Here is a 26723-nt window from a genome sequence, read left to right as displayed (position 1 = left end):
CGCTGCGGCCGAGATGTCGCTGTCCAGGCGCTTGCTGGCGCTGCCGCAGGAGCTCTGGGGCGCGTCGCTGCCCCCGCAAGTGTCCGGCCAGCGCCACGGCTGCGTGACGCTCTGCGTGCCGCACATCCTCGAGAGCGCCGTGAGCTCCCGGCCGCTGCCGCGCGAGGCGCTCGTGCGCGTGCGCTGGTGGGGCGAGCAGGCGCCGGGCAGCCTCTTCCGCCCGCGTCTGCTGCGCGACGGCGGCGCCCACGCGCACACGCAGACGCACCGCGCCGTCGCCATGAAGTACCCGGTCAACGCCGAGCCGGAGCAGCTGGCCGAGTACTTCCAGGACATGCGGCAGCTGGCGCTGGACGTGATCGACCGCGACTCGAGGAAGCAGGTGGGGCAGTGCACGCTCAGCCTGGAGCTGCAGAGGGACAACGCCGTCGTGACCGCGGAGGAGAAGCTGGCGGCGCTGAGCAGGGACAACGCTCTGTGCGAGATCAGGCCCAGTGAGGGCGAGCAGGACGAGGTGCTCGGCTACTTGGCCGTGAGCTTCGACGTGCAGTGGACAGATGAGACGAAGCTGAGGAGCAGGGAACAGGTGGAGGAGGTGGGGGAGCAAGTGAGCTCGGCCTCGTCGACGTCGCTGCCCTCGAGGCGAGAGTGGACGCCGGTTGTGGGTGTGAAGGAGGAAAGGCAGGTGGTGCCTGTGGATGCGGTGCTGGATGAACAGGAGGAGAACGTTGAGACCGCGGACTCGCGACGGTCGGGTGGTGATTTCCAGCGGATCCAGAGGCTGCTGGTGAAGGGCAAAGCGCTGCAGCAGTCGATGGAGAGAGCTGTGAAGGACAAGGAGGGCGGCGGAGGAGAGGAGGTTGACGTGGTTGTTGGGGCCGAAGCAGGTGGCTATTTGAATGCTGCTGACGAGCTGCAGAAGAGACGTGGGCTGGATGCCTACTCAGAAGTCACGAGCTTTACGGGGGAGGTTGATGAGCACCAGCTACAGTCACCTGTGTCAAAACTTGACAAGGAACGCAGCGTTACTGCACAACTCAACGACGAGATCGATCCTGATTTTCTCAATCAAATTAATGCTTTTAAGCTTACGTTTGAATCGTTGGAGTTTTCACGTGATTTCGTTGACCATCAACTCCGTCAGCTGCGAGATTCATCGTCTGTATCGAGTCGTTTCAGCCCGATTGAGATCCGTGTTTCGCACAACGACGTGGCGTCTTTGCTGTTCCAACAAGCAAACGAAGCAGCCGTACCCGAGATATCTGCATTCTCAGTAACTACTTCACTGCGGAGGCGACAATGGCAACTCGAGTGCAGCAGTACAATGCCGTTGACTCCTTCATCATCATCTTTCTCTGGTATCGACAGGCGTACCAAGCTCGATAAACCAGTCCCAAACGATCGTAGCGGGATGAAACAACTTCACTTTTTTGCGAGATGCGAGAATCAAAGTGATGCGCGGCGCAACAGAAAAAAGGAAGAAAACAAACACATTCCTCGACCGTCGAAATGTGTTCTGTTGACTGGAGCCTTACCTGTTACGGCGCTCTTTGACAAGGAACGAGATAAGCACAACTGGAAAACAACGATCCCGCTGTTTTTCGTGGGAGATGACAGCGAACTCGACACAACAAATTCTTTTAGAGGTAACTACCGAGGTACTCGGGTGGACAGAGTGCCACGAAACAAGAAAATACCACCTGTCGGCTATCTCAAGGTTAAATGTGAGTTTTGCGATCTAAGCCCAAGTAATTCTAGCTCTGAGAATGGAAGTGCCAGCGAAGCCAATGACGGCGGGATTGATGTAGATTTGTCTTCGATCAGCTCGAGTCTAAGTGAAGAAAGCCTTCGCCAAAAGCATCTGGCTAGTAGACGTCGTGGATTTGGTCCGTCGAATCCTGTGTCAACTCCAACGATACCGAGAGAACTGCACTACCAGATGCAGCACCAACTTCGAGGAAATGATTACATCGCCGAGTTCGCTAGCTCAAAATTGTTCCAGCTTGGCGTCATGATCGACGGCGTATCGAGCGTAAAGCTTGTTGAGCCGAGCGTTAGCTTATCACCGTCAAAGCGTGAATCCAAAACCGTGAGAAATGGGGGAAACATTGGTAGTGATGTGACATCGAACGAAGCACCAAGTATTTCGTTGCATTATTCGGTGCCCTCCGTTTTTACGAGAAAACTTCAGCCATCGATCAAGTTTGAGCGGACAGCTAGGCGCAAGCTCAGATCATCTCGTTGGTCAGACGCTACATCATCGTTGTCAGCTGACTTCATTGGAAGCATCCACGTTTTCCAGTCAATCTTTGCTGACGATGCTAGCGAATATTTCTCTGACGGATATCTGGTACGTCTTATATTGTATCGGTGTGAATTATTGAATGTGGCAGCTCGTGACTGATGTACGACGCTGTTGATGTTGAAGATTATCGAAGCCTGGCTGCATACCGAAGGAGCCAAATCAACGCTTTTAGGTCTGTCCAAAGTGCCCCTAAGCAATTTCGCTGCTTTTTTCAGGTTCGAATGGGCAGTCTTGACATTCTGTCGTTCTTGTCATCGAAAGCTAACCTTCTACTTGTCTGGCTATCGGTAGGAATGATGAAGTGGGTTTGCTTGGCTACAGTAAGCAAATTCTTCCTATTGCTAGCGTCGATGGCAAGTTTGCGATTGAGAATCCGTTTACAGGATATGTGGCGGGGTATCTTCAGGTTCGAACTTGTGTGGGGACAGCAGAGCAGGTATGACTGACTGCCATGTTTAAGCGTATGTAGTTTTTCTGACCACCATCTCACTCGTTGCTTGTCTATCAGCTTCTTTTGTGGGCAGCAACAGTTAAGGCCATTATCAAACTGCAAAGTATTGTGCGTGGAGCTTTGAGTCGGACACAACTCAGTCGCCCTGGTTACGATGTAGCGCGTCAAAACTCGAGTACACACATTACAGGCGAAACTATGGTATCGTTATCTGTGGAGGACAGCCGATCAGATTCCCAGTCAACAACCCCGACTGTGCCAGCGACCGCACGAGTGATTGGTTCGAACGATAAGTGCATCGAAGCTGACATTAGCGAACAGCGGATAGAGAACTGTTTGAACGACTCAGACCTTGCTGAAGGAGATACCAGGGGTTCGGAGCACAGGATGGGTTTGCGTAAAATACGATTCGATGTACGCGAGTGTTGGAGATCTGCACTGCAGCAAAGTGTCCGTGTGGGTGATCATCCTCAACATCGTGGTTGGAGATCAGCCCCACTATTGGGATGTGAGTTGCAGGGACAACTAGTGCTAAGTGGTTCCGCAGAAACGGCGGGTAGACAAAAGGGAATGGGGTTGCCTTTTGCGCTATGGTGGGATGCAGCAGACACGAGCTTAAACTCCTCCTTTGCTCATTCATTCGGAGCTAGGGGGTCTCACTTGAAGGCTAGCCCTGAAGATATGCCAGCGATAGGACGCCAAAGCCAGGTGCTGTTTGCGTTGCACGTCGAGAATGGATTCTTTGGGACTCAATCTCGCGAAACTATTATGGGTGAGGCACGACTCAATCTCTACAAAGCCTTTGGCAAACGTCTACATCACAGTGCCGCGGAACCATCGTCAGTTAACGTGGACGTTCCAATCGAATGGGATGGTGGAAATGACGAGTTCCTCCGGCTACCAACTGCACTTCCATTGAGAATTTCATATCATGCTGCGTCGTACCTCCTGGCTCATGAACAAGTGATTGATCCTAGCGGTGATGTATTTTCAGGTTGCTTTGGCAGCTTTGAGAACTGGGGTGATAAAACCAGTTCTGCCTTAGCTGAAAAGCGGCTTCTTCCGCCAATAACAGCTATCTCACCTCGTTTGTGTGATGATTTTGGTCACAGCGACATACCAGCCAGTGACTGTGGTCAACTTACAGTATTGTGCGCCGGTGGGGAGGAAGACAGCGTAAGTGATGAAAGTCACCCTGGTGATTCTCAATCTGGTAGCGCAGAAATTCAATGTGGCCAGTCCAGTGACGATGTAAAAAGCGGGGAATTTGAGAAATCTTCTGTGTCAGAAGACGATCACGACTCTACAGCTTTGTGTGCAGTTGATGGTGCTGCAAGTGAGTCCTCGGACTCTAGTATTGAAACGGAAGAGACACCTGGAGACGATATGGAAGACGAACACTCTGTTAATTATAGCGGTAACACAGGAAATAGTGGAGATGTCTTTGGTGATGCTTATGGAACTGAGTTAAGATCTGACTCAGAATCATTGCAGGAAGACGACGAAGACGAAGTTGTCGCCCCGACAAACCCAAACGGAGGGATTGCACTTTTGAATGTGACGTCTGCGGATATAGCTGAAACTATTCCTACCGACCATTCCGAAATTGATGAGGCAGCGCTTCCTGAGACAACGAGTGGCAGCGTGAGTGATGAAAGTCACCCTGGTGATTCTCAATCTGGTAGCGCAGAAATTCAATGTGGCCAGTCCAGTGACGATGTAAAAAGCGGTGAAGCACTTTTGAATGTGACTTCTGCGGATATAGCTGAAACTATTCCTACCGACCATTCCGAAATTGATGAGGCAGCGCTTCCTGAGACAACGAGTGCTAGTGTAAGTGATGAAAGTCACCCTGGTGATTCTCAATCTGGTAGCGCAGAAATTCAATGTGGCCAGTCCAGTGACGATGTAAAAAGCGGTGAAGCACTTTTGAATGTGACTTCTGCGGATATAGCTGAAACTATTCCTACCGACCATTCCGAAACTGATGAGGCAGCGCTTCCTGAGACAACGAGTGACAGCGTAAGTGATGAAAGTCACCCTGGTGATTCTCAATCTGGTAGCGCAGAAATTCAATATGGCCAGTCCAGTGACGATGTAAAAAGCGGTGAAGCACTTTTGAATGTGACTTCTGCGGATATAGCTGAAACTATTCCTACCGACCATTCCGAAATTGATGAGGCAGCGCTTCCTGAGACAACGAGTGAAGAGAGTACTGCTGTAAATGTCGACTTTGTGACGGTTGTTCCTACTGGCAATGTGGCGATTTGCCAAGAGGACCCATTAAATATTGGTGATGCTGCAGCAACTGTGTGTGCTGAGAGCTCGATAGTTGAAGCTGGGGTTGGCGATGATATGAATAACGCACGCCTGTCAGTTAAGACTATCTCTTGCAACCCTTGCCGAGCGATTGAGTATGCTGACAAAGCTGTCCAGGTCGATCTCTGTGATCTAACAGCCCAGACTGAGGTTGTCAGTGAAGCCCTACAGGGCTTCACTGTAAATGAGATCTTTAGCGGTGAGCCGATAGATAGTGAAGGCGAATCGAACGCTCGTGGTGAGAAGCGAACTGTTGATGTCGGCTGTGATGCGATGGATATTGCAAGCGGTTTGATCTCTGATAGCATTGCATGTCAGGAGGCATCTCATGCTTTACAAAGCACCGAACTAGAAATTGATGACAAACGAGATGAATCGAAAATCGACGTTCCCGAGATTAATTGGGAGAGCGATGCCGCTGATCATCTCGTGGGTAGTCCTAATAGCCTCTACGACAAGCAGACGGGTGATAACGTACCTTCATCAAATCCCCCAACAGGGAACCCAGAGCAGCAAATTACCGACCGCATCGTACGCGAGTCTGAACCATCAACGCTGCAAAACGACAAATTGGAGCTGGTGTACGGAATGCTGTGCGAGATGCGCGACGCATATTTGGCAAAACCATCTGAGCGTCTAAGCAATGGCATCACGCTGAAAGCAGTTGTGGCTTCGCACGAAAATGAGGCTGAAGGTGACAAACGTTGTAGTTGCCCCAGTCCGGCGGCCTCTGTAGATCCCGTCTCGCCAAAGACAAGTTTGACCCTCGATGGAAGTATTGCGCGAGGCTTATTGTCTCCGAATGGTGCGAGGCAGCAAGATTTTACGCACATTTCGAAAATGAGGTCGCCTCCACAGCTATCCAAACAAAATCTCACGAGCAAGACTACTGGGCTAGACAACGCCAGTGCACCAAATGCGTTACGCTCTTCATTCTCTAGCACTGGTAGGATGACTCAATACCAAGTCGGTGCTGATGCAGTCCGGCTTTCATCGTCGGTGCCATGGGGAAGCCAGGCACGTTATAATCGTCACACAGCGGAGGAGAATGGTCATTCCTCTGTACATTCTCTACTTGCCCACGATTCGGAGACGGAACGAATTGCGCGAATCATGCAAGGCAGCATGAACTATTGGATGAAAGATGACAGCAGCTCAAGCTGCGATGATGAAGGAAGTAATGAAGAGGAGACGGATGACGATTGCTACTTCTAAGGAGGCACCTATGCTGCTGCCAGAGGTAGCAACGCTTATTTTCTGGGTTTCGGCTTCCTCGAACCGGCACGTCTAAGCTTCTCGTAGAATGACGCCTTGGGCTGGTGGTCTTCAGATGCGGCTTGCTCACGCTCGGTAGCCTCGCCAGTGTCATCATCACTACTTGAGGTCACCGTGGCCACCACGCTGGTTCGCTCGATATTTCCAAAGGATGCTGGAACTACTGGAATCACTTTGCCGCTCCTCATTCTCTCCAGCAATGATGTTCGCTCCATGCATTCGCGATGGACTGTTTGCTGAAGCAACGCTATTTCCTAATGGCGACACGAACAAGCAGCGAAATGAGTTCGAGCTTTGTGAAGCTTAGCACATGGGTAGCACTTACGCGGTCTTTCTGTCTGAGCGTGTGGCGAAGGTGGTCGATGATTTTTTCGTTGTCGTGACTGTCCTGGTTGCTTAACTCCTCGCGAACTTTTCTGTCGTTTTCTGGGTCAGTTTGGCACACGACTAGAGGTTGTGCTTTAGCGAGCTGCTCTCGCAGTTTCTCCAGTTCATCCTGAAGGTTGACTATCTGTTGTTGATACGCTGCATTCTTGTCCTGGAGGGTTTTGTGTTGGTCTACATTCTGTCGAACGCTATTAACTTCGCGTTGTGCGAGTAGCAGTTTTTTCTCGAATGTGGCGGTGGCAGTCTTCGCTTCGGACATAACTTTTTGCTGTACAAACACAATTAGTCTTGACGTAAATGCTTGAAAAAAATGTTATTCACCTTGTCACGTTCGCTCGACTTGAGTTTGTCCTGCAGCATTTGAGCCATATTTTCGAAGTGGGAGCTGTTGCGCTTCGCCTCCTGTGCGTGACAGTTTTAAATATTAGCAGGTCAACCTACGACTCACCACTTGCAGCGTCATGAAGCTTATACCTCACGCTCACTGGCATTTTGCAGTGCTCGATCTTTCCACTCGTTTGTTCTACGCTCTGCGTCGCGAAGCTATTCATCCAAAACATATTCAAACGCGTGTCAATAAATCAAGAAATCTCATCTGTACATCCATCTTACTTTTTCTTCTAGTGCCAGTATCGCCTGACGAGACGAGTGTTCACCCTGCGTCTGCAGCTCTGCAGTTTCTTTCCTGAGGTACTCGAGGTAGACGTTTTGATTCGTCTTTAGTTCTTCAATTGCTTGCGCATGATCCCGTTGCAGATGGTTAATTTCTACTCCGTGTTCACTACGAAGTTTTTCCAGATCACGAACACAGTCAGCCTTCACCTTTTCAGTTGACGAAGTACTGACACTGAGTTGGCCCTGCAACTGATCTGCGCGACGGCGTAGCGCTTTGATCTCGTCTTCAAGTTTGTACTTCTCGTCCTTGAATCGTCCATTCTCCGAGTGGAGCTGACCGCGAGTCTTCTCTAGGTTTTGCACCTGGTGTTTTAGCTGAATGATTTCGCTGCTCATTTGCGAGTTCGATTTGCGCTCTGCGTCACTCGCAGACACCACGCGAGCGAGTTCGTCGCGGATGGAGGTCAGTTGCGTCTCTAACTGGTGTGCAGCGTTTGTTTCCAGCTCCACTCGCTCGTTCACCGCCAGCAGCTTTTGCTTTAAAACATCACGCTCGGTTATCATTTGCCTTTCGGCGGTAGTCCAGTGACTCTGGCTTTCCACCAGCTTTGACTCGAGCTCCCGGATGCGGAGCTGATCCAGTTCTCGCGACTCCTTGAAAGCTGCCTGCTGTGATTCTGACAGGAGTTTGCAGCTCTCAACTTGGCTCGACAGGTGCAAGATCTCGTTGCGTAGCTTTTGCTCGACAAGTGCGTCTGCCACTTTCAGCTCTTCTTCCCTCCGCTTGGAGAGTATCTGGAGCTCCCTAGACGCTTCTTCAGATACAAAGAGCGCTTCCTGTACGCTCTTCAGTTGGCCCAGTGCTTCTTGTTTTGCAGTGCGCTGGACTTCATTCTCCTCCGCAAGCTTCTTGGTGCTAGCACTACATGTCTCTACCAGCTCCGCGAAGGTATCATTCAATTCGGTTACCTGCTGCCGTAGGTCTCTCGCCACGGAGCGCTCGCGCTCCATGAACCGCACAAAGTCCTGAGCACAGATTCAACACACGCACACAAGTGCACCGTCACATCTTCTGTTGCGTGTTCTCTCAAAAAATGCATCAACGCACTCGAAAAAACTTCTTGTACTGCTTGACCGTAGTCTGCAACGTCTGCACCTCGGCAAACACAAAGTAGCTGACGCCGCAAAAGGTGCACGCTGTGTCCTCGGCTGGAAGCTGTTGGATCTCATCGGGTAGCGCACGAGCGGGGCCTGTATACAGCTCCTCCAATGTAGGATCACGCAGGTCACTCGTGTGACCTGACAGCGGAGGCAACGCCGCCATGTTTGTCTGAAAATGCAACGACGAATTTGGAATTGCACTCGGCTAGTCGCGGCGGTTGAATTGGAGTTTCATCATCCCGTGTTGAATACTTGTAGCGGCAATAAGCAGGGTCACCAACTTATAGGTAGTTCTGAAGCTGTGTACGTATATTATTATACAGGACGTACTGAGTTTGTCAAAAGTTTTGACTCTAAACGCGATCGAAGTTCCTGCCCACAATTGAAACCACCAGGACCAGAACGACCAAGGACCAGGGCCAGCACAACCATGCACTGACTGCGTGCCCGTTATGGCGTGGTGCAGTAAAAATAAAAATACCTAATGTGTTCCACTTTTCTCGTAAAGTCAATACGTTTCAAAGGTAGTATATACCTCCAGTACTTTGATCGTTGAACGCTTTGTACCTTACTTGTCTCCATCAAGCTGCCAACGTCACCCTCAGCACACATTTATCAGCTGGCGACGATTCCTAAAAATCATCCACAACTCGAACCTCATGAGCAGTAGAAGTTCGTGGCACACAACAGGTTCACCAGGGCAGAACCTCGCCCTTCTCGAAGTGGAACATCTTGGCCGAGTCCTCGAGCTTGGCGCGGGCGATGATCTTGGTCAGGCCCTTGACGCTGTCCTCGGGCGACACGGACCCCGTGAAGCCCACCATGGCGGTGTTGACGTATCCCGGGTGCAGCAGCAAGCACCCGATCTTCTCCTTCTCCAAGTCCACCGCCAGGCTCTTGGTCAGCATGTTGAGCGCCGTTTTCGAGGCCCTGTAGCCGTAGTACCCGCCGGAGCCGTTGTCCGTGATGCTGCCCATCCGGGATGTGACCTGCGCCACGACGGCCTGGCCCTCGGCGGCCACCGCCAGCCGCAGGTTCGGCAGCAAGGCCCTCGTCACGAGGAAGGGCCCCACGGCGTTCACCTCGAAGTGGCGCAGCAGGTCCGCCTTGGTGGTGCTCTGCAGATCGTGCACGTCCATGATGCCGGCGTTGTTGATAAGCAGGTTGATGGGCACGTTCTCCAGCGACTTGGCGGCCGCGGCGATGGACTCGTCACTGCTCGTGTCCAGCGTCAGCAGCTTCCACGGCTGCAGCTTCTTCAGCTGGGAGCAATAGAGCAGGGTAGAACAGAAATACCGGTACAACTCGTGTGAGGCATCTACTCATCGTCGAATGGATTTGCAGACAGGCAGACAGACAGACGGACGTACGTCGGCGGCGGCGTCGACGTTGCGGGCGCAGCCGATGACCTGCCATCCCTCCTTCTTGTAGTGCGTGGCGAACGCGAGGCCGATGCCGCGGTTGCTGCCCGTGATAAGCACCGTCTTGGCTGCCATGGTCGAAAATTAGTCCAGTCCTAAGCGTGTGGTCCTGCTTTGCTATCAATGACACGCGAGGAGATCTTCCAGCCACATCGATTCGTCCCGAATGCTTATCGCGCCACCGAAAACGGCTGCGGCCACCAAGGGATCCGTTAGGTGTACGTAGGAACACTGATATCTGTGTACAGTTGTAGTTCGCGCAATGGGGGACAAGCCCAAGGTGACGCTGTTGCTGGCGCATGCGTGTGGGTTCTCCCAGGACATGTGGGCGCCCGTGGTGCGTCGGTTGAAGGAGACGCCGGCGCTGCAGCGCGTGGAGACGAACTTCGTGAGCTTCGACTTCCCCTACCACGGAAGTCGAGGTGACGCGCAGTTGGCGCAGACGTTGACGGTGGACGCGCGCAACCCGAAGGCCGTGCGGGTGAGCGGCGAGTGTGACGACGTCAAGAGCTGGTACTTGAGGTCGATGCCGCAGCAGGTCGAGAGAGTGAAGGAGGACAACCCGGCGGACGTTTTCATCGGTGTAGGCTTCTCCATGGGCTCCGGGGCTCTGTGGACATTGGAAATCGCACACCCGGGCACGTTCGACGCGCTCATTCTCTTCGAGCCGACGCTGGACACCAAGACGCCGAGGACGGAAGCGGTGCGGTCGTTCCTCGTAGCCTCAACGCTTCGGCGCCCGTCGTCGTGGTGAGAACTCGAACTTGAATTTGTCAATGAGGTTGAAGTGGAGACTGACAATGCTGTGGGGGTATTTGCTGCTGCTGTAGGCCCTCACGACTCGCTGCGGAGGAGTACTTCAGCACTAACAAGGCGTTTGCTGCGTGGGATCGCGAGGCGCTGGCGGCACACCTGGTCGGTGCACTCAAGGACCAAGCTGACGGATCCGTGGCGCTCGCGTGCGACCCTCGACTGGAGGCCTCGCTGTACTCCATGCAGGCGCTCGATTTCTCCGACGAGGAGCTGCGGCAGCCCAAGTGTCCGATCCGCTTCCACTGGGGCTGCAACTCGCACATGTGCTTCGAGAAGATGCTCAAGGCCATCGAGACCAAGTTCCCGCACATCTACTCGACTCGCAAGGGCATGCCGGGTCTGGGGCATTTGGTGGTCATGGAGGACCCAGCCCTCACCGCGGCCAACATCACCCAAGAGCTACTGCAGCTCGAGCCGTTCACTCAGGCGAATGCCAAACTGTAGGTACATGAAGTGCCTTGGTCTACCAAACCTAGGATCGCAGCTCTGCCCCTGCAAGTTGAAGTTGGTCCTAAACAATTCAAAACGGTGTTCACCTCATCAGTTCTGTTCCGGCCAAGCTACGATATCTCCATGCCGCCCGCTCCAGCAGCCACGCTGCTCTTCGCGCACGGCGGCGGCTTCTGCAAGCAGATCTGGGACCCGATCATCCGCCGCCTCCAGAGCTGCGCGGTCGTGCAGCACGTCACGACGGAGTTCGTGGCCTTCGACTTCCCTTATCACGGCACGAAACGCGACGAGTCCGTGGCCCCGAAACTTGACGTGAACGGTCCCAGAGGCCCGAGAGTGTGGCATCCAGCGCAAAACCTGGTGCCGTCCACCACGGCTGAAGTGCGGCGCCAAGTGCAATTGTTGCGGGAGAAATACGATAACGGGCCACGACCGGCGCTCATTGGCATCGGCCACTCGATGGGGGCGGGCGCCCTGTGGAACGTAGAGGTGCGGGACCCCGGCACCTTTGACGAGCTCATCATGTTTGAGCCCGTGTATGGGCTTGACGATCCAGAGCGGGCGGACGAGGTCACGAGCTTCCTCGTGTCGGTGACGCTGCAGAGAGAGTCGACGTGGACATCGAGGCAGGAAGCGGAGACGTACTTTGAGAACCTCAAGAACTTCAAGGCGTGGGATCGCGAGTCCCTCGCTGCGTACATTGAAGGCGCTCTGGTCGAGGACGAAGCGACGGGGAAGACGGTGTTGGCGTGCCACCCGCACATTGAGGCTTCGCTGTACTGCCACAAGATTCTGAGCTTCAACGACGAAGAGCTGAAGCGACCGAAGTGCCCGGTGCGCTTCTATCGTGGAGACCGCTCGAACATGTTCTTCACAGCCTGGTTCGAGCATGCCGTGGGGTTATGCCCCGACATCTACTCGATCGCTGAGCCGATGAAGAAGTGCACGCATTTGATGGTTCTGGAAGACCCCGAGACGACGGCGAACAAGATTTTGAGCGACCTCGCCAAGGTAGCTCCATTCCACCGCGAGCCATCTAGTCGTATTTGAACGGTAAACCTGGACAAGAGAACTCGTAACGCAAGCAAGGCAGACGAGGTTGCTTTTGATTGTTCTTACTCATCGTGCCTGATTCATGGATTTCGTTTTCCTGGGTCTCAAAAAAGGCCTTGTGTTTGTCAGATTCCTACATCCGCGACTGTGGCGTCGTTCTTCCAGCAGGAATGAGCTCGTTCAGATCCGCCAGCACCCCCTTAGCGCAGTCTGCGGGGTTCTCCATCACCAAGGCATGCGAGAGCCCAGGCATCAGCGGACGCGTCCGGTAAATCTGCGGGTACTTGGTCGCCATCTCCCCAAACTCTTTGCCGTTGTGGATCTTGGATCTGGCGCCTCCGTGGAAGTTGATGCGACAGCGGGGGCGCTGCTGAAGCTCGTCCGAGAGATTCATCGGCGTGTGGCAGTAAAGCGAGGCTTCAATAAGCGGATGGCAAGCCAAAATGACGGAGCCGTCCTGTTCATCAATGAGACCGCCACGGAGATATCCCGCCAGAGCCTCGCGGTCCCAGCGAGCGAAGTTCTTCAAGTCGTAGAAGTGATCCTCCGCTGCAAGTCGCGTAGGCCTATCGAGCAGTACAACACATACAGTCTCAGCGTGAAAGCAATCCTCTCATAGACCCCGAGGAATCACGACCGTACCATTTGGCTTCGCGCTGCAGTGTCAGCGCCACCAAGAAGTCCACGGTGAAGTCGTTTTGAGGCGTGCGGATCCCGTAGCCGGGCTCGAACAGACTTAGACTGGCAAAGGTGCCTGGGTGCATGACCTCCGTCTTCCAGAGCGCCATGGCTCCCATGGAGTGGCCGACGCCGATCGCCGGCGTCTTGTCACTTTGGCCTCGGGCGCGCTGCCCCGCTCGAATCTTCTGCACCTGCTCCCACACTTGTTGCGGCGCCCAGGTCGTGAGGCCCTTGGCCGGGTGGTTCACGCGCGGCTTCTCCGGGTTGCTGCGATCCACCTGGGCAGGCTCCGAGTGGTCGTAGTTGATGCCATGCCACTTGAAGTCGAAGGTGACGAAGTCGGCGCCTGCAAGCTGCGGCGCAGCCTTCAGGCGGCGGACGATGGGGTCCCAGCAATTCTTGCAGAAGCCCCCACCATGCACGAAGAGTAGCGTCACCGCCGAATCTCGCGTCATCTTGGCCGTCGCGGCGAAAGTTGTCAAATGAGATGGAGATCGCATCGTGCCGTTGAACATCCCCAAGCAGCTTCAACATGGTTGGTGACGTCAACCATTCGTCACGCATGACAAGCTTCGGCCATTAGCATTCAGCTGTATGCCTTGTTCTGGTCCTGTTGCCTCCGGTTGATCACTTCTCGATTCGCCGGGGAGCTGGAAGATGGCTATCAAGACGAAGGTGACGCTGCTGTTCGCCCATGGCGGAGGCTTTTGCAAGGACACGTGGGACCCCATCACTCGTCGACTCAAGGAGACTCAAGCTGTGCAAGACACCCCGACGGAATTCGTCACGTTCGACTTCCCGTACCATGGGAACAAGCACGACCCCGCGGCGTTGCAGTCGTTCGAGGTGGATCTGAGCAACCCGAGAGCTCCGCGTGTCTGGAACGAGACCCACGACCTCGTCGGGTGGGTGGCTGCTGCTGTGCAGGAGCAAGTGGCTGCGTGGAAGGAGAGGACCAAGAGGGAAGACCCTGACGGCGACACGCAGCACAAACTCATTGGCGTCGGCCACTCCATGGGATCGGCAGGACTCTGGGCGACCGAGGTGGCTCATCCAGGAACCTTTGACGGGCTCATCCTGTTCGAGCCCGTGCTGGCCCAGAACTCCCCCGAGACCGACTACATGATCGACTTTATGGTCGGTCTCACGCTGCAGCGCGCAGCGTTGTGGCCCTCTCGTGCTGCAGCCGAAGAACACTTTTACAAGTTGAGGAACTTTGCCAAGTGGGACCGCGAGTCACTGGAAGGATACCTGCGAGGAGGTCTCGTCGAGGCGGAGGATGGCTCAGTCACGCTGGCGTGCCATCCGAACATCGAGGCGTCCTTGTACTGCCAGAAGCCGCTGTGGTTGACCGAGCACGAGCTGCAACAGCCCAAGTGTCCCATTACGTTCCATTGGGGAAGTCGCTCCAAGATGTGGTTCCACGACCGATTCGAGGCTCTACAGACAAAGCTACCGCACATCTACTCGGTGAGGGAGCCCATGGAAGGCAATTCGCACGTGCTTGTGCTGGAGAACCCTGCACTGGCATCGGAGAAAATTGTTCAGGATCTTGCTGAGCTGGAGCCATACGCTACTGCAACGTCGGATGCAGAAGGAGGCTCGCCATAACTTCAAGAGTAAAGGTGTTGGTGCTTTAGCTTGACGACTGTGGATTGAACGGTTGAATGAATCAATATGTCATCAATGTTTGCTTATTCATTCCACAGGTAGCGACAGTTGTGGTCTCTGGTGTTAGCGCTGGCACTGTAGGAGTTCTGGTCGTGAACGGCGGAGTAGCTGTGACCCCAGCCGGTGTCGCAGGAGTACCTGTTGCGGGCAACGGAGCTAATGTTGATGCTGGTGTTTCGGCAGGGGCGTTTTGGATGGCGCCTCTGGTGTTAATGCTGGTATTGCAGGAGTTCTGGACATAGGAGTAGTTGTGACCTCTGACGTTGATACAGGTTCAAGAGGGGTTTCCTGGGGCATTGCGGATGTGGCTTCGGGTGTTGAAGGTGATGCTTCCGAAGTTGTCGCAGTTGGTTTCGGCGCCTTGGTCACAATCTCGGCCGACGGTGTTGGCGTTTGTGTTGTGCTTGAGCTGCTTGAAGACTGAAGTGGAGATTCAGTACTCGGCATTTCTGACGTCGGCGCGGAGATGCCTTTGTAAAATTTTGCTTTCATGTTCCCCTCGAAGCACGGGGACAAATCTTGGTCCGACATAGGTACTGTCATCCTTGACGGCGCTTCATCCACGCAATGAACGTCATCGTACAGCACTATTGTAGCGGTACCGTTCACGTCTACGGTGACAATGACACCAGTTGCAGAATCAATATTAGGGTGGCATTCTTCATCCGCCAAATATACTGCAATACTCTCGAGAACGCTTCAGTCACACTCTTCTTCATAAGTTTCCACAACCAAGTATGGGGATCCGTCAAATGCATCTGCTGCAAAATCCAAATAATCACTAGCGCAGTCGTGAGATAGAAACACCCCCGAGCTTCCGGTCTGGGTGCAGTTAGACGAACTGACAGGCGTGCAGTGGGATCTTTCGTGAAAATCACTTGAACAGGAGCATTGCTGCATTCGTTGCTATGGTAGAATATCATCAACTCTCCGACCTAACTTAAATTTTGTATTGCCTTTAATAGCCAATCACAGCATTTTATATTTATTTAGGCTAATCATCATACGTCTCTTTTGGATTTCGGCCAATAGATTTCGATAGGGGTAGGTGAGTCCGGTATGCTGGCAGATCCGACGTATCGGGTCGGAGGCACACGCAAAATATGTATGTGGCAATACAAATTCTAATATAATTGCATATCACACGCATATTTGTCATGTCTCCGACCGTCTCCGACCTGTACCGTCGTTCAGGTACACATGCACTCTGTAAAAAAATGTATGAGCGTACATGGAATAAATTTACTAATATCCCGCATTTTAAATATTAAAATGTGAATGCGTTAGGGCCTAGCAGGTCAGGCGTGCATTAACGATGAAGAACTTCATTTTTATTTACGCTTTTTATTTTAATATAGTGCTACTTGCAACGTGGCGGCAGGGTCGCTGGAGGCTGCCGGAGGGCGCGGCGTGACGCTTGCAGGTGCTCACCAAACGGGCAGCCTGCCAGCCGCCCTGCCGGGTAAGCCATCAAGGTCGCGGTTAAGCCATCAAGGTCGTCGGCGCAAACTGCTGCCCCCGCTGCCACTGCCGCCGCCTCCTCCTGCCGCCGTCTCCTGCCGCCGTCGCCTCCTCCTGCCGCCTCCCCGCCGTCCACTCCGCCGTCCACTCCGCCGCCGCTCGTCCTGCCGCCTCCCCGCCGTCCACTCCGCCGTTCACTCCGCCGCCACCGCCTCCTGCCGACACCCCGCCGCCGCCTCCTGCTGTCCACCCCGGCCTCGCCTGAATGAAAGTGATCGGTGTGGCACACAACTAAAAGCATAAACTAATATATCAACTTGTGAAGGTATGTGATATGGGGTACCAGTGTTTTGGTACAGGTCGGAGCTGGTCGGAGGTCGGATAATTTATGGTATGGGATCTTTCGTGAAAATCACTTGAACAGGAGCATTGCTGCATTCGTTGCTATCGTATACAACAATAGCGGTCCACTGGGTTGTGAGTCCACCTAAGTAGAATTTCTTGGCACCCTCACGACATGAGTGAGATTCTAGATAAGTATTTGCCACTGATAGGATTTTCCCTGAACTGTCACAGTCAGGATAATCAAAAGTTGCGATCATGACCGAGAAATCTTCATGAACCACAGCCGAGAAACTTGCAACTCCGTCTAAACTATTGTGACACAAGCCATCTGCAACATACACCATGCTGACATCCAACACTGTGCAATCTTCACCGATGTACTGATCAACTACCACGTATGAGTGATTTTCACCGAACGTAGCCTTTGTGAGATTTAAATAATCGCCAGTACAGTCGCTTTCGGACGAAGCGTGCTCGCTTATAGCAATACAGCCCTCATTTGCTTGAGACGTCAGCGGCTCACATGTGAACTCGCTAGTGATCGTTAGTTTTACTGGGATACTGCTGCAGTCGGCGTCTTCGTAGGCAGCAATGGCCTTCCATTGTGGTGTCACCCCGCCGACATGGTACTTAATGTTACCGTCTGCAGGACACGTTGTACCAGCCAGAGTGACACGGTCCATCGATCGAGTCTCCGAAGCACCAGAGCATGCCAAGGAATCAAAAGTGTCGATTGTGGCAGTTCCACCTGCTTGCAACTTTACCATAAGAATTTGCCAACCCTATGGGACGCAGGAGCCGTCGGCTGGGTAGATCATCAAATGCTCCAACTGGGTGCACGAAACTTGGTCATAATACCGTTCTTCCACTAGGAACGGGACTGCCGCGCCAAATGCATTTTCCGTAAATGCAACGTAGTCGTCTGCACAGCTCCAGGTGGAAAAAAGGTTCTCATCAAAGAAAGAGCATGCAGCACGAGCGGGGTTCTCTTCGACCTCGCAGATAAAACGGTGATGAACCTGGAGATTTATGGGCTTCGAGGAACACTCACTGTCCGTGAAGAACGTGATGATTGACCACTTGTCGGTCGCTCCTCCCATGTAGGCGATTTGATCAGCGTCTTGGGCACATGATGCCGCAGTAAGTTGGGCAATATTCCAGTCGAGTTGGCTTGTGCTGGATCCAGAGCACTTAATGTTGTTAAATATCGCCAGAGTGACGGCGGTCTCATCTAACGTCGAGACTTTGAAGCTCGATATTCCATCTTCAGCGACGTGGCACAAATTATCCACGAGATATGCCACCACTTCTTTGAGAACAGTGCACTTCCCAGTATCGCTAAATGTCTCGACAACCAGAAACAATGACGATGAATACGCACTCTGCAGCACCTTGTCGTAGTCCCATGACGCCGCGCACGCTTGCTCACTGTAAATGGAGGAGCCAATCACTGCAGAACATGTTGGACTGGTTTGAGACGCACAATTTGGATCCTCCGTGAAAGTAACTTTCGTCGGAGTCGAGGAGCACGCAGCGTCTTCGTAAATCGCGACACAGGAAAGAGGGGATGTGGCACCCTTCCCAGAGTTGATATTAGCAGGTTGACAATGAGCGCGAAATGGCTCGACCGGGGAAGGACGACGTGGAAGCGCCGCTTCGATCTTACGGAGAGCGACCCTCAGCATGTAGACGCCGAACAACTTTACGTGTAAGTTTACAGCTGTAAACTTGTAAAGCAGTTCTCAGAGATCCGGCGTTGTATTCAATGAGATAACACGTGCCTTTGGCTTGGTGAAGCCGTGGGTGTTTCACCTGAAAAAGTCGACAGAGTACGATGCGATTTATTCATTTTCTTGCATGTGAACAATAGAATGTGCAAAGTCAACGTAGCTCATCCTCAAACTCTTACAGCTTCACAAATGGCGCCTTGAAACAGGCGATGTCCTTCAGGTTGGCGTGAATTGCGGCAGCGCAGTCCACAGGTCTCTCCATAATGAGGTTGTGCGTAGTATTCTTCATCGGCGGGTGGTTCTTGTAGATCCGTGGGTAGCGCTTCTCGACGTTCGCAAAGCGATCGAAGTCAAACAACCACGTGTCGTCGCTACTTTGAAATGCGACTGGGCAAGCAATTCCCGCCAGTTCCTTGTCCGACAGCCACAAGCGTTCTCCACAGTAAATCGCCGCCTCGATATTCGGGTGACAGGCCAGCACGAAAACTTCCGAACCATCTTTTTCGGGGACAACGGCACCATCAAGCCAGCACGCAAGGCTCTCGCGATCCCAAGCTGCAAGCCCTTTGGCTGTTTTGAAGTACTTGGCAGCATCTTCGCGAGTATCCCATCGGTGCTGCCGTTTTGTGGCAAAGTTGAAAATATAGCGCTGGGTCTTAGCATCACGAGTCCCAGGCTCTTCCACGATCGGCTCAAAGAGCACCAGGCCAGCGAAACTTCCAGGGTACTTGGCTTCAACATTCCAGAGGGCTGACGCTCCCATTGAGTGTCCGATGCCCACAATGGGCCGCTCTCCAAACTCGACCCGAAGTCGATCCAATTCACGGCGGACGGCCTCCGTGTTCATCGTGACGAACTTGCTAGCTGGGTGATGCACCGTGGCTGCTCCTTCATCGATAACAGCACGGCAGCTATCGTCGCGTTTCGACCCGTGATACGGCAGATCAATAGCCACCAAGTTTCGCTCGGGCACGCGTTGCAACAGCGGCATCTCCTTCAGGTGGCGCTGGATTGGTCTCCAAATCTCTTTGCAGAAGTTGGTTCCATGGACGAAAAGCAGGATCGGGGTTGTCGTCGTCGTCGCCATGCTCTTGGTAGCTGCGTGTAGGAAGGAGAATTCCAAAATGCTGCTGCTCTACTGGAGCACTGTTGCCACTCGCTTGGTTCTTCATCCACCGGGGTATCTGTCACCTAGGGTTGACGTGAGTCGCCCATGACATCAATGCGAATTGGTTGGCAACTTCCGCCCCGGAAGTCGATGCGAGGATAGCCTAGATCCGGGAATACAGAGATGGCGTGAGTGGGCGGCCTCCTTACGGATAGAAACACTGGTGGGGTCAATCGTAAACGCCCCATCTCTTCTCTCTCTCCTAGGAAGAGTTCTTGCATTGAGATTGGCGATGTCGACGCGTCCTCCGGTGCTGCTGTTCGCCCACGGCGCCGGCTTCTGCAAGGAGATCTGGGCCCCGATCATCCGCCGCTTGCGGCAGTCTGCGCAGCTGGACTTCGAGACCGTGGATCTCCCGTTCCACGGCTCCAACCGTGACAACAGCGTAGCCGCTCACGTTGACGAGAACGGCCCCCACGTGACGCACCCGGCCAACAATGCGATACCGATGGCGTCCGTCGCGCTGCTGCAAAAGGCCCAAACGCTACGCTCTGGTGGTCGACCGGTGATCGGAATCGGCCACTCGATGGGCGCCGCCGCGCTCTGGAAGGCGGAGGTGACCAGCCCCGGGACGTTCAAGGCGCTCGTGCTGTTTGAGCCCATTTACGGCCCGCCAATGCCCAAGGGCCCCGATCGCCCGCACAACTTCATGGCAGATGTGACGTTGAAGCGCGAGTGGAAATGGTTCGAAGCTCAAGAACTTGGTGGTGCTGGATCCTGTGCAAGCTAACCGACTGTGATGTCTATGCAGGCCCTCGAGAGAAGAAGCTACTAGCTTCTTCGAAAGCTGGAAGAGCTTCTCGTCCTGGGACCGCGAGAGTCTCGCAAGCTGGATGGAAGGCGCCATCGTCCCGGACGAGCATGAGGACAATGCGGTGGTGCTGGCGTGCCACCCGACCGTCGAAGCCTCGATCTACTGCGGCGGTCGACTGTGGCTTTCGCCCGAGGAGCAAGCCAGGACCAAGTGTCCGACTGCGTTCCACAGCGGCAGCACCACGAGACTCTACCGCCAGGAGGTGTTCGAAGAGATCGCAGCCCGTCGTCCGGACGTCTTCACGGTGCACACACCTATGGCTGGCAGGTCGCACTTGATGGTGCTGGAAGACCCCGAAGCTTGCGCCGACGCCATCGCAGCGGACCTCGAGGCCTTGGGCTGCTTCGACGCTGCTGCCAGGCTGTAGTGTAGCCACAATCGGGGCCACTTTTCGTAAACAAGCACATCGCTTTTAAGTCGGGTATGGGTTACGTCCTCCTGAGCCTCGGCGTCGTTCCGCGGGCGCTGCCCTCGGACAGCGTCTAATTCCATCTAGGAACTTCCTAGCGGTGTGTGTGTCCTCAGGCAACGAGGAGGGAGGGAGGCCGAGGAATCTCGTTTCGCGACCGCATCTGGCTGACGACTACACTGCGAGCTCTACTCACGGACTAATGCGGCAAGCCCAGGACGGCAATTCAGACGTCAGGCACGGCCCTGGAGCGAAACGAGCTCCTCTCAAGACTTGACTTGACTGAAGACTTTCAAGGTGTCGAATCGAGAACGCGAGGACAAGAACAGATACTATGATCAAGGTGCAAAGTTCCGGCTCTGCTGCTGCCCCCGCGAAAGCTGTGCATGGAGAACTCAAGTCATACACGGAATCACTCCCGTGCGGACAGACACCGAAACCTAGATCGCCATCACCCTGAAGGCATACCGGTATTGTACCTACTACGGTATCCTGTGTGCCACAGCACATTATGCACACGTAAAGCGTCATCATCATGTTTAGATGTGTTACGGTATTAATACGACATGTACATCGCTGTTGCGTTTCACGTTGAAATTCTAGCACACGAGTCAGTCTCAGTTAGGAATCGGCTGAGTCATGGCCAAGCCGGGGGCGACGCTGCTGTTCGCGCACGCCACGGGCTTCTGCCGGCAGGTGTGGGACCCGGTCATCCGCCGCCTGAAGCTCGCGCCGCAGCTGCAAGGGGCAGTGGAGCGGTATGTGACGTACGACCAGCCGTACCATGGAGTCAACCGCGACGAGTCTGCGCCAGCCCAAGTGTATCACAAGAACGACGACCCCAAGTCGCCTCGGGTAAGGCACCCCATGAACGACTGGCCGGCTATCAGCGCGGACGCAGCCTGGGAGCAAGTGCAGAAGCTGCAGCAGTCGGCACGTGGTGAACTTGGCCCGGTGATCGGAATTGGCCACTCGATGGGAGCTGCGGCACTCTGGGCCACGGAAGCGAAACACCCCGGCACCTTCGACGGACTGATCCTCTTTGAACCGATTTATGGAGAAGTTGATGCCGCCTACGACGAGAAAGCTAGCTTCTTGGTGTCGCTTACCCTGGCTCGTGAAACCAAATGGTGCGTGCTTGATGAAGTTGATGGGGTTGCAGTTATTTAACCGATGACTTGTCGTGTTGATAGGCCTTCGATGGAGGCTGCTGTCTCTCACTTCGAGAACTGGAATAACTTTTCGACTTGGGACCGCGAGACGCTTGCGAGCTGGATTAAGGGTGCCGTGGTGTTCGACGAGGAGCAGCAGGCCGCGGTGCTGGCGTGTCACCCCCTCATTGAAGCTTCGGTGTACGCTGGTTCTCGCTTGTGTTTGACTGATAGTGAACTCGCTGCACCTCGCTGCCCGGTCAGTTTCCACAGTGGAGACCGCACCAAGCTCTTCGACCGTAGCGTGTTCGACGGCTTTGTTGCTAAACACCCGGAACTGTACACGAACCACCCTCCGCTGCCGAACACGTCACACTTAATGGTCTTTGAAGACCCGGAAGCAGCCACCAATGCCATTCTTTTGGATCTCAAGCAGCTCACTCTTTCAACTCAGCCTCTCGAGGCTCGTCTCTAGCGTACTCACATGGATGTTGTGTGAATATAACTTACAGTTAAAAACAGTCTTCAATCGACGTGGATGCAGGCAACGTGAATATTAGCTGCGAGTTGTGATGGCGAGGAAATGAACATATCATAGAGTGGTAATGTGTTGGCAATCATGAAAGGCTGCCAAGGATGACAAGAAGATACACCATATTTCCTGCCAGAATCAATCTGCCCGATTCCACTCGCGACAAGCGCAGGCAAGGGGTTGGTCACTCCGCCAAATGAAAATTAGCCCGCGTGTCCTTCTGCTCGAGCTAGGATAGCGTCCGTGTACGCAGCGTACCCTTCTCCTCCGAAACACCCTGCAATCGTGTATTTCGATTTCATCAACAGTCGCGTTTTCCTTCGTCGTCGACGTACATTTCGCTGTCACCATCGCTGTCGCTTGCATACATTGCGCCGAACTACAGCGAGAGGGAGCACGAAAGCAGATTTTGAACTGAGAGTCCACGTGGATCGGTAGTTCACCAACTACTGTAGGTAGGGAATCCCTCCCATGTCGAACGACAATTGCAGCACCATACGATTAGCAACGATTGGTCTAAAAATTTGAGTGCATCAGCGAATCGCGTTAATGGACCAATTATTCACACGGATTGGCTGAAAATTGCCGCCCAGTGAAAACTGGCCACAACGCGTTGAAGGCTCGAGGCTGAGCCCAGCACGACCAAGCGGAGCGTGACTCCCCTCTCTTCCTGTAGACGAACAAAGGCAAACATGGACCCTGTGGCCCGTGCACGCGAGATCGCGGCGCGTCTAGCGGCTGCGGCCATTCCGGGCGGCGATGCCCTGGGCAAGCGCAAGAGCCGCTGGGAGGTGCGACATTTTACGCGCGGTTTTAGCTCCAACGGAGGGTGATTTTAGCTGACGGACCATTTGTCATTTTTTTGCTTAATTTGTGGTGATCTATTTTTGGTGATAGGGTGATGGTGCGTCGATTTTGGTCCAAGAAGTTGAAGTTTCTGATATTTTTGTGACGACCTGACACGGATCCTTTTTTTATTTGTTGCAGTGGACGGCGGCGTGCGTCCTGCGCCAGGCATGGGCGACAAGAAGCGCAAGAAAGTGTACATCCCTGTCGACAAGTACCCGGACATCAACTTCATGGGTGCGCGGTGCTGGACCATTTCATTGGGCTATGATAGTTTGGGGACTGACTTATTTTTCGTCGCTTTATGCTTGCCAGGTCTGCTGATCGGTCCTCGTGGATCCAACCAGAAGCGCATGGAGGACGAGTCTGGAGCGCGCATCCTGATCCGCGGGAAGGGCTCGTCCAAGGACCCCACGGGCGAGCCGGACGAGAACGAGGAGCTGCACGTGCTCATCACGGCTGACACGGACGAGGCCGTGGCCAAGGCGCAGAGCGCCGTGGAGGATATTCTGTTCAACCCGCAGCAGGCGATGAAACTCAAGCAGGAGCAGCTGCGCAAGGTCGCGGAGCTCAACGGCACCTTGAACGAGAACTACGGCGGTCCGAGGGATGGTGACAGCCACTCTGCCGGCGGTGCAGGTGCGGGCGGCAACGCGCACTATGGCCCTGGCAGCGATGGACAATCGTCGTACGACATGAAGGTGCCTCGTGACCTGGTAGGCTACATTATTGGCCGTGGCGGAGAGACGATCCGCGACTTGCAAATGAAGAGTGGGGCGCATATCCAAATTGTCCGTGAAGAGGAGGGAGCTCCGCAGACGCCTGATCGTTTTGTGAACATCACGGGTAACCAGGAGGCGTTGGATCTTGCGCAGAGACTTATCCAGAACCTGATCGATGAACGACAGCAGAATCAGAGCGCTGGTGGCTTCCGGGAGCGTGATGATCGTGATCGCATGGCGCGTTACGGCGGCATTAACCCAGACGGCACCGACTCTGTGGAGCTGCTCGTGCCGAATGAACGTGTCGGACTCATTATCGGTCGTGGTGGTTGCACGATCAAGGCCATTCAACAGCGTACGGGTACGAGCGTGACCATTCCGCAGACACCTGACCCGAACCACCCTGACATGCGCCTGATCACTATCCGCGGCACGATGGAGGCGAAGGAGGCTGCCAAGTTCGAGATTGAATCTATGATTAACGAGGAACCAGGCCAGCGTCATAGCTATGGTATGGCTTCGGGCCAAACCATTTACATGCAGGTTCCCAACGACCGCGTCGGTGTCGTGATTGGCAAGCGTGGAGACACGATCAAGGGCATCCAGGACCGCCACGCTGTGCGCATCCAGATTCCGCAGGTGCCAGACCCGGGCTCGAACCCGCCCGTTCGGACCATTTCCATCCAAGGACCCCCTCAGAACCTCGCAGGAGCGAAGGAAGAGGTCGATATGGTGATTTTGCAAGGTGCTGGTACCCATGGCTACGGCAGTACTGGTGGCCGCTATGGAGGCGATAGCAGCTATGGCCAGCAGCAGCAGCAGCAGTACGGCAGTTACGAAGCTCAAGGCCAGCAGGACCAGTACGCTGCGTACTACCAGCAGCAGGGTCAGCAAGGCCAGTACTACCAGCAGGATGCCTCGGCGACTACAGCGGCAGCAGCCACTTCTGGTAGCGAACAAGCGGCGGCGACCACCGCTGACCCGAATGACCCGAACGCTTACTGGAACGGCTACTACGAGTACGCCGCATACTACGGTGTGGATGCGGCAAACGCGGCTTGGGGTGTCACCGGTGCCGCTGCTCAAGCTAGTGCCGAGGCGTATCAGCAATACCAGCAGCAGGCTGCTGTGGCTGCTGGTGCCGATGGTGCTGCTGCGACGGCTGCCGCTCCGGGTGCTACCGATGGCCCCGCTTCTACTACTGCTAGCGATGCCACCACACACCCGACCGCCCCTGATAGTAGCGCTGACTCTTCTTCGGCCCCCTCAAGCGCACCTTCACAGGTTTGTTGAGTGCATTATTGTGTGATTGTTGATGTGCCTATCGGTCTCGATGCCTCTATTTCGCTCGATCATTGCTGCTCGTTGGCTTGAACGCCAACGAGTTGATCTACTGTGCTGCACATGTTTATGAAATGGCTGGGTTGCGACGAGCTCGAGGCGGCGGAGATAGTGGCGATGCTCTAGTTGTCGATGTTGTTGTTGATGATGTGTTCTGTTCTTGTTTGTGGTGGTTGGGTCCATGGTCCTTGTGGTGCTATGCTTCGTGATTCATTGCTGCTCAAAAGACGCAAGGACCGCCAGGTACGGCGTAAGCCTTCTGCGTATAGCATTGATCGGCTGGATTGCGGTGTTCAAGATAAACAGCGACGATCAAGATGGTGGACAGTGAGCAAGCGCATGAACCAGGCAGAAGATTGATGCTGGGAGGAGGTTCGGAGAGCAGGATGACAAGAGGGCATTTGCAGCGTAGTGGTTGGATGGGATGAGGGTGCTATTTGTTGTATCGCTAGTTGTTGCCAAAGCTGAGCTGTGCTGGATCGGACTGGTGCGACTTCACACAAGAAACTGCGTCCCAGGCTTGCCGGATTTCTTTGCGAAGAGGTGCACGGACAGGTAGGCACTGGAGAGGACATGACAAGGCATGATACTTCGCACCAGGACACTCGTTATGAATGCAACATTTGTTGCTCTATTGCTTTGGGAGGTGTTGTGGGTTCGCATTGTTATGCTTGTGATTTCCAGGACGTTTCGGTACGCGAGGAGGAACGTCTTGTATCCATGACGCCAAGATCTGTGAGAAAGAGCTTGACTTTCTTCGCTTCGCTTGCGGTGGCCAGGACAATTCGAATCCAGTGTTGCGCGTTCTTGGGGTTGTAGTCGTCGCCAAACTGTTCCAGTACTCGCGAGAGACGAAAGCGGAAGCTGAAATCTGTCATGTTGACGGAGGCGTGCAGCATGTCGCGGTAGTACATGATCATGAACACCTCCTTGGTTTCGAACGGGTGCTGGAACAGGTACGTGCAGCGGTCGGACGCGAAGGTGGCAGGACACGGAAAGCGACAATCGAGTTTGCCGACGGTGAGCATGATGGTGGTAGCCTGAAAGGCGAGTTTGTCGTGGGTAACGTCGGCGTGGGCGTAGGCACCGGAGGACGCGAGAGCAGGTGCGTTTGATCGGCCCGGGAGGTTGTACGTTGTCGCAAGCTGGGCGGTGATAGCCTGTGCTCCTTGTGAGATGGTCTTGAGCTGTTCGGACAACGAAGGTCGCAGACTCGGCGAGGGCAGTGGCCGCCTGAAGCCATTGGTAGCTATTCGAGCTCTGCGCGGCGGTGGCTGCTCTTGCTCTAGTCTCAACGCTGCAGTCAATAGCGTCGTCGCTGGGGTCTGCAAAGGTGTAGTACATGTAACTGCTCGGACATCCGTAGTGGCTTCGGCTGCGATGCATTGCCTGGTGGAGGCTCGCGCAGACCGATACAGCACGTACTGCGGGAAATTTTCGCCCTTGAACGGCGTCGGCGCCGACGCAGCCAAGGCGGCTTTCACTGGCATGCGATCCCAAGCGTATAAGCGCCGAGATGGAGTCAGGATTTCCACTCGTAGCTTAGGGCCAATGCACCGGACTTGGTCTGCTAAGAACCAACACTAAAAATACGCCCTCGTC

At 54.3% G+C, this 26723-nt stretch overlaps 12 protein-coding genes across 12 annotated transcripts; 7 read left to right on the top strand and 5 right to left on the bottom strand.

Annotated features, from left to right (window-relative positions):
- Nucleotides 1-13: 13 nt before the first annotated feature.
- Nucleotides 14-3049, top strand: IUM83_16232 (C2 domain; the record flags this gene model as incomplete). The annotated part of the gene is made up of 6 exons (XM_067941101.1): nucleotides 14-926; nucleotides 2271-2350; nucleotides 2429-2520; nucleotides 2597-2741; nucleotides 2814-2864; nucleotides 2981-3049. 6 exons carry the CDS (start codon nucleotides 14-16, stop codon nucleotides 3047-3049), a joined length of 1350 nt encoding a protein of 449 aa, XP_067783567.1.
- A 3276-nt stretch (nucleotides 3050-6325) lies between these two features.
- IUM83_16231 (Coiled-coil domain-containing protein 6) lies at nucleotides 6326-8676 on the bottom strand (the record flags this gene model as incomplete). Its single annotated transcript, XM_067941100.1, has 6 exons — nucleotides 6326-6604; nucleotides 6676-7005; nucleotides 7059-7139; nucleotides 7212-7280; nucleotides 7350-8378; nucleotides 8461-8676. The coding sequence occupies 6 exons, from the start codon at nucleotides 8674-8676 to the stop codon at nucleotides 6326-6328; spliced, it is 2004 nt and encodes a 667-aa protein (XP_067783568.1).
- A 529-nt stretch (nucleotides 8677-9205) lies between these two features.
- On the bottom strand, nucleotides 9206-10009 carry IUM83_16230 (Short chain dehydrogenase; the record flags this gene model as incomplete). Its single annotated transcript, XM_067941099.1, has 2 exons — nucleotides 9206-9775; nucleotides 9884-10009. The coding sequence occupies 2 exons, from the start codon at nucleotides 10007-10009 to the stop codon at nucleotides 9206-9208; spliced, it is 696 nt and encodes a 231-aa protein (XP_067783594.1).
- Nucleotides 10010-10196: 187 nt separating this feature from the next.
- IUM83_16229 (uncharacterized protein) lies at nucleotides 10197-11191 on the top strand (the record flags this gene model as incomplete). The annotated part of the gene is made up of 2 exons (XM_067941098.1): nucleotides 10197-10684; nucleotides 10765-11191. The coding sequence occupies 2 exons, from the start codon at nucleotides 10197-10199 to the stop codon at nucleotides 11189-11191; spliced, it is 915 nt and encodes a 304-aa protein (XP_067783636.1).
- A 129-nt stretch (nucleotides 11192-11320) lies between these two features.
- On the top strand, nucleotides 11321-12247 carry IUM83_16228 (Serine protease; the record flags this gene model as incomplete). Its single annotated transcript, XM_067941097.1, has 1 exon — nucleotides 11321-12247. One exon carries the CDS (start codon nucleotides 11321-11323, stop codon nucleotides 12245-12247), a length of 927 nt encoding a protein of 308 aa, XP_067783637.1.
- A 136-nt stretch (nucleotides 12248-12383) lies between these two features.
- On the bottom strand, nucleotides 12384-13386 carry IUM83_16227 (putative serine protease family S33; the record flags this gene model as incomplete). The annotated part of the gene is made up of 2 exons (XM_067941096.1): nucleotides 12384-12816; nucleotides 12893-13386. The coding sequence occupies 2 exons, from the start codon at nucleotides 13384-13386 to the stop codon at nucleotides 12384-12386; spliced, it is 927 nt and encodes a 308-aa protein (XP_067783581.1).
- Nucleotides 13387-13588: 202 nt separating this feature from the next.
- On the top strand, nucleotides 13589-14542 carry IUM83_16226 (Serine protease family S33; the record flags this gene model as incomplete). Its single annotated transcript, XM_067941095.1, has 1 exon — nucleotides 13589-14542. One exon carries the CDS (start codon nucleotides 13589-13591, stop codon nucleotides 14540-14542), a length of 954 nt encoding a protein of 317 aa, XP_067783670.1.
- Nucleotides 14543-18313: 3771 nt separating this feature from the next.
- On the bottom strand, nucleotides 18314-19225 carry IUM83_16225 (uncharacterized protein; the record flags this gene model as incomplete). The annotated part of the gene is made up of 1 exon (XM_067941094.1): nucleotides 18314-19225. The coding sequence occupies one exon, from the start codon at nucleotides 19223-19225 to the stop codon at nucleotides 18314-18316; it is 912 nt and encodes a 303-aa protein (XP_067783669.1).
- Nucleotides 19226-19538: 313 nt separating this feature from the next.
- IUM83_16224 (Serine protease family S33) lies at nucleotides 19539-20487 on the top strand (the record flags this gene model as incomplete). Its single annotated transcript, XM_067941093.1, has 2 exons — nucleotides 19539-19990; nucleotides 20058-20487. 2 exons carry the CDS (start codon nucleotides 19539-19541, stop codon nucleotides 20485-20487), a joined length of 882 nt encoding a protein of 293 aa, XP_067783616.1.
- A 681-nt stretch (nucleotides 20488-21168) lies between these two features.
- On the top strand, nucleotides 21169-22155 carry IUM83_16223 (Serine protease family S33; the record flags this gene model as incomplete). The annotated part of the gene is made up of 2 exons (XM_067941092.1): nucleotides 21169-21659; nucleotides 21723-22155. The coding sequence occupies 2 exons, from the start codon at nucleotides 21169-21171 to the stop codon at nucleotides 22153-22155; spliced, it is 924 nt and encodes a 307-aa protein (XP_067783673.1).
- A 1073-nt stretch (nucleotides 22156-23228) lies between these two features.
- IUM83_16222 (Far upstream element-binding protein 3) lies at nucleotides 23229-25073 on the top strand (the record flags this gene model as incomplete). Its single annotated transcript, XM_067941091.1, has 2 exons — nucleotides 23229-23295; nucleotides 23374-25073. 2 exons carry the CDS (start codon nucleotides 23229-23231, stop codon nucleotides 25071-25073), a joined length of 1767 nt encoding a protein of 588 aa, XP_067783617.1.
- Nucleotides 25074-25786: 713 nt separating this feature from the next.
- Nucleotides 25787-26347, bottom strand: IUM83_16221 (uncharacterized protein; the record flags this gene model as incomplete). Its single annotated transcript, XM_067941090.1, has 1 exon — nucleotides 25787-26347. The coding sequence occupies one exon, from the start codon at nucleotides 26345-26347 to the stop codon at nucleotides 25787-25789; it is 561 nt and encodes a 186-aa protein (XP_067783671.1).
- Between the last annotated feature and the right edge of the window lie 376 nt (nucleotides 26348-26723).

The sequence above is a fragment of the Phytophthora cinnamomi genome, assembly GCF_018691715.1.
Source record: "Phytophthora cinnamomi strain GKB4 chromosome Unknown Contig98, whole genome shotgun sequence".
Lineage (NCBI taxonomy): Eukaryota > Oomycota > Peronosporomycetes > Peronosporales > Peronosporaceae > Phytophthora > Phytophthora cinnamomi.
Note: the sequence above shows the minus strand (reverse complement) of the source record. Positions and strands in the feature narration are given on the sequence as shown.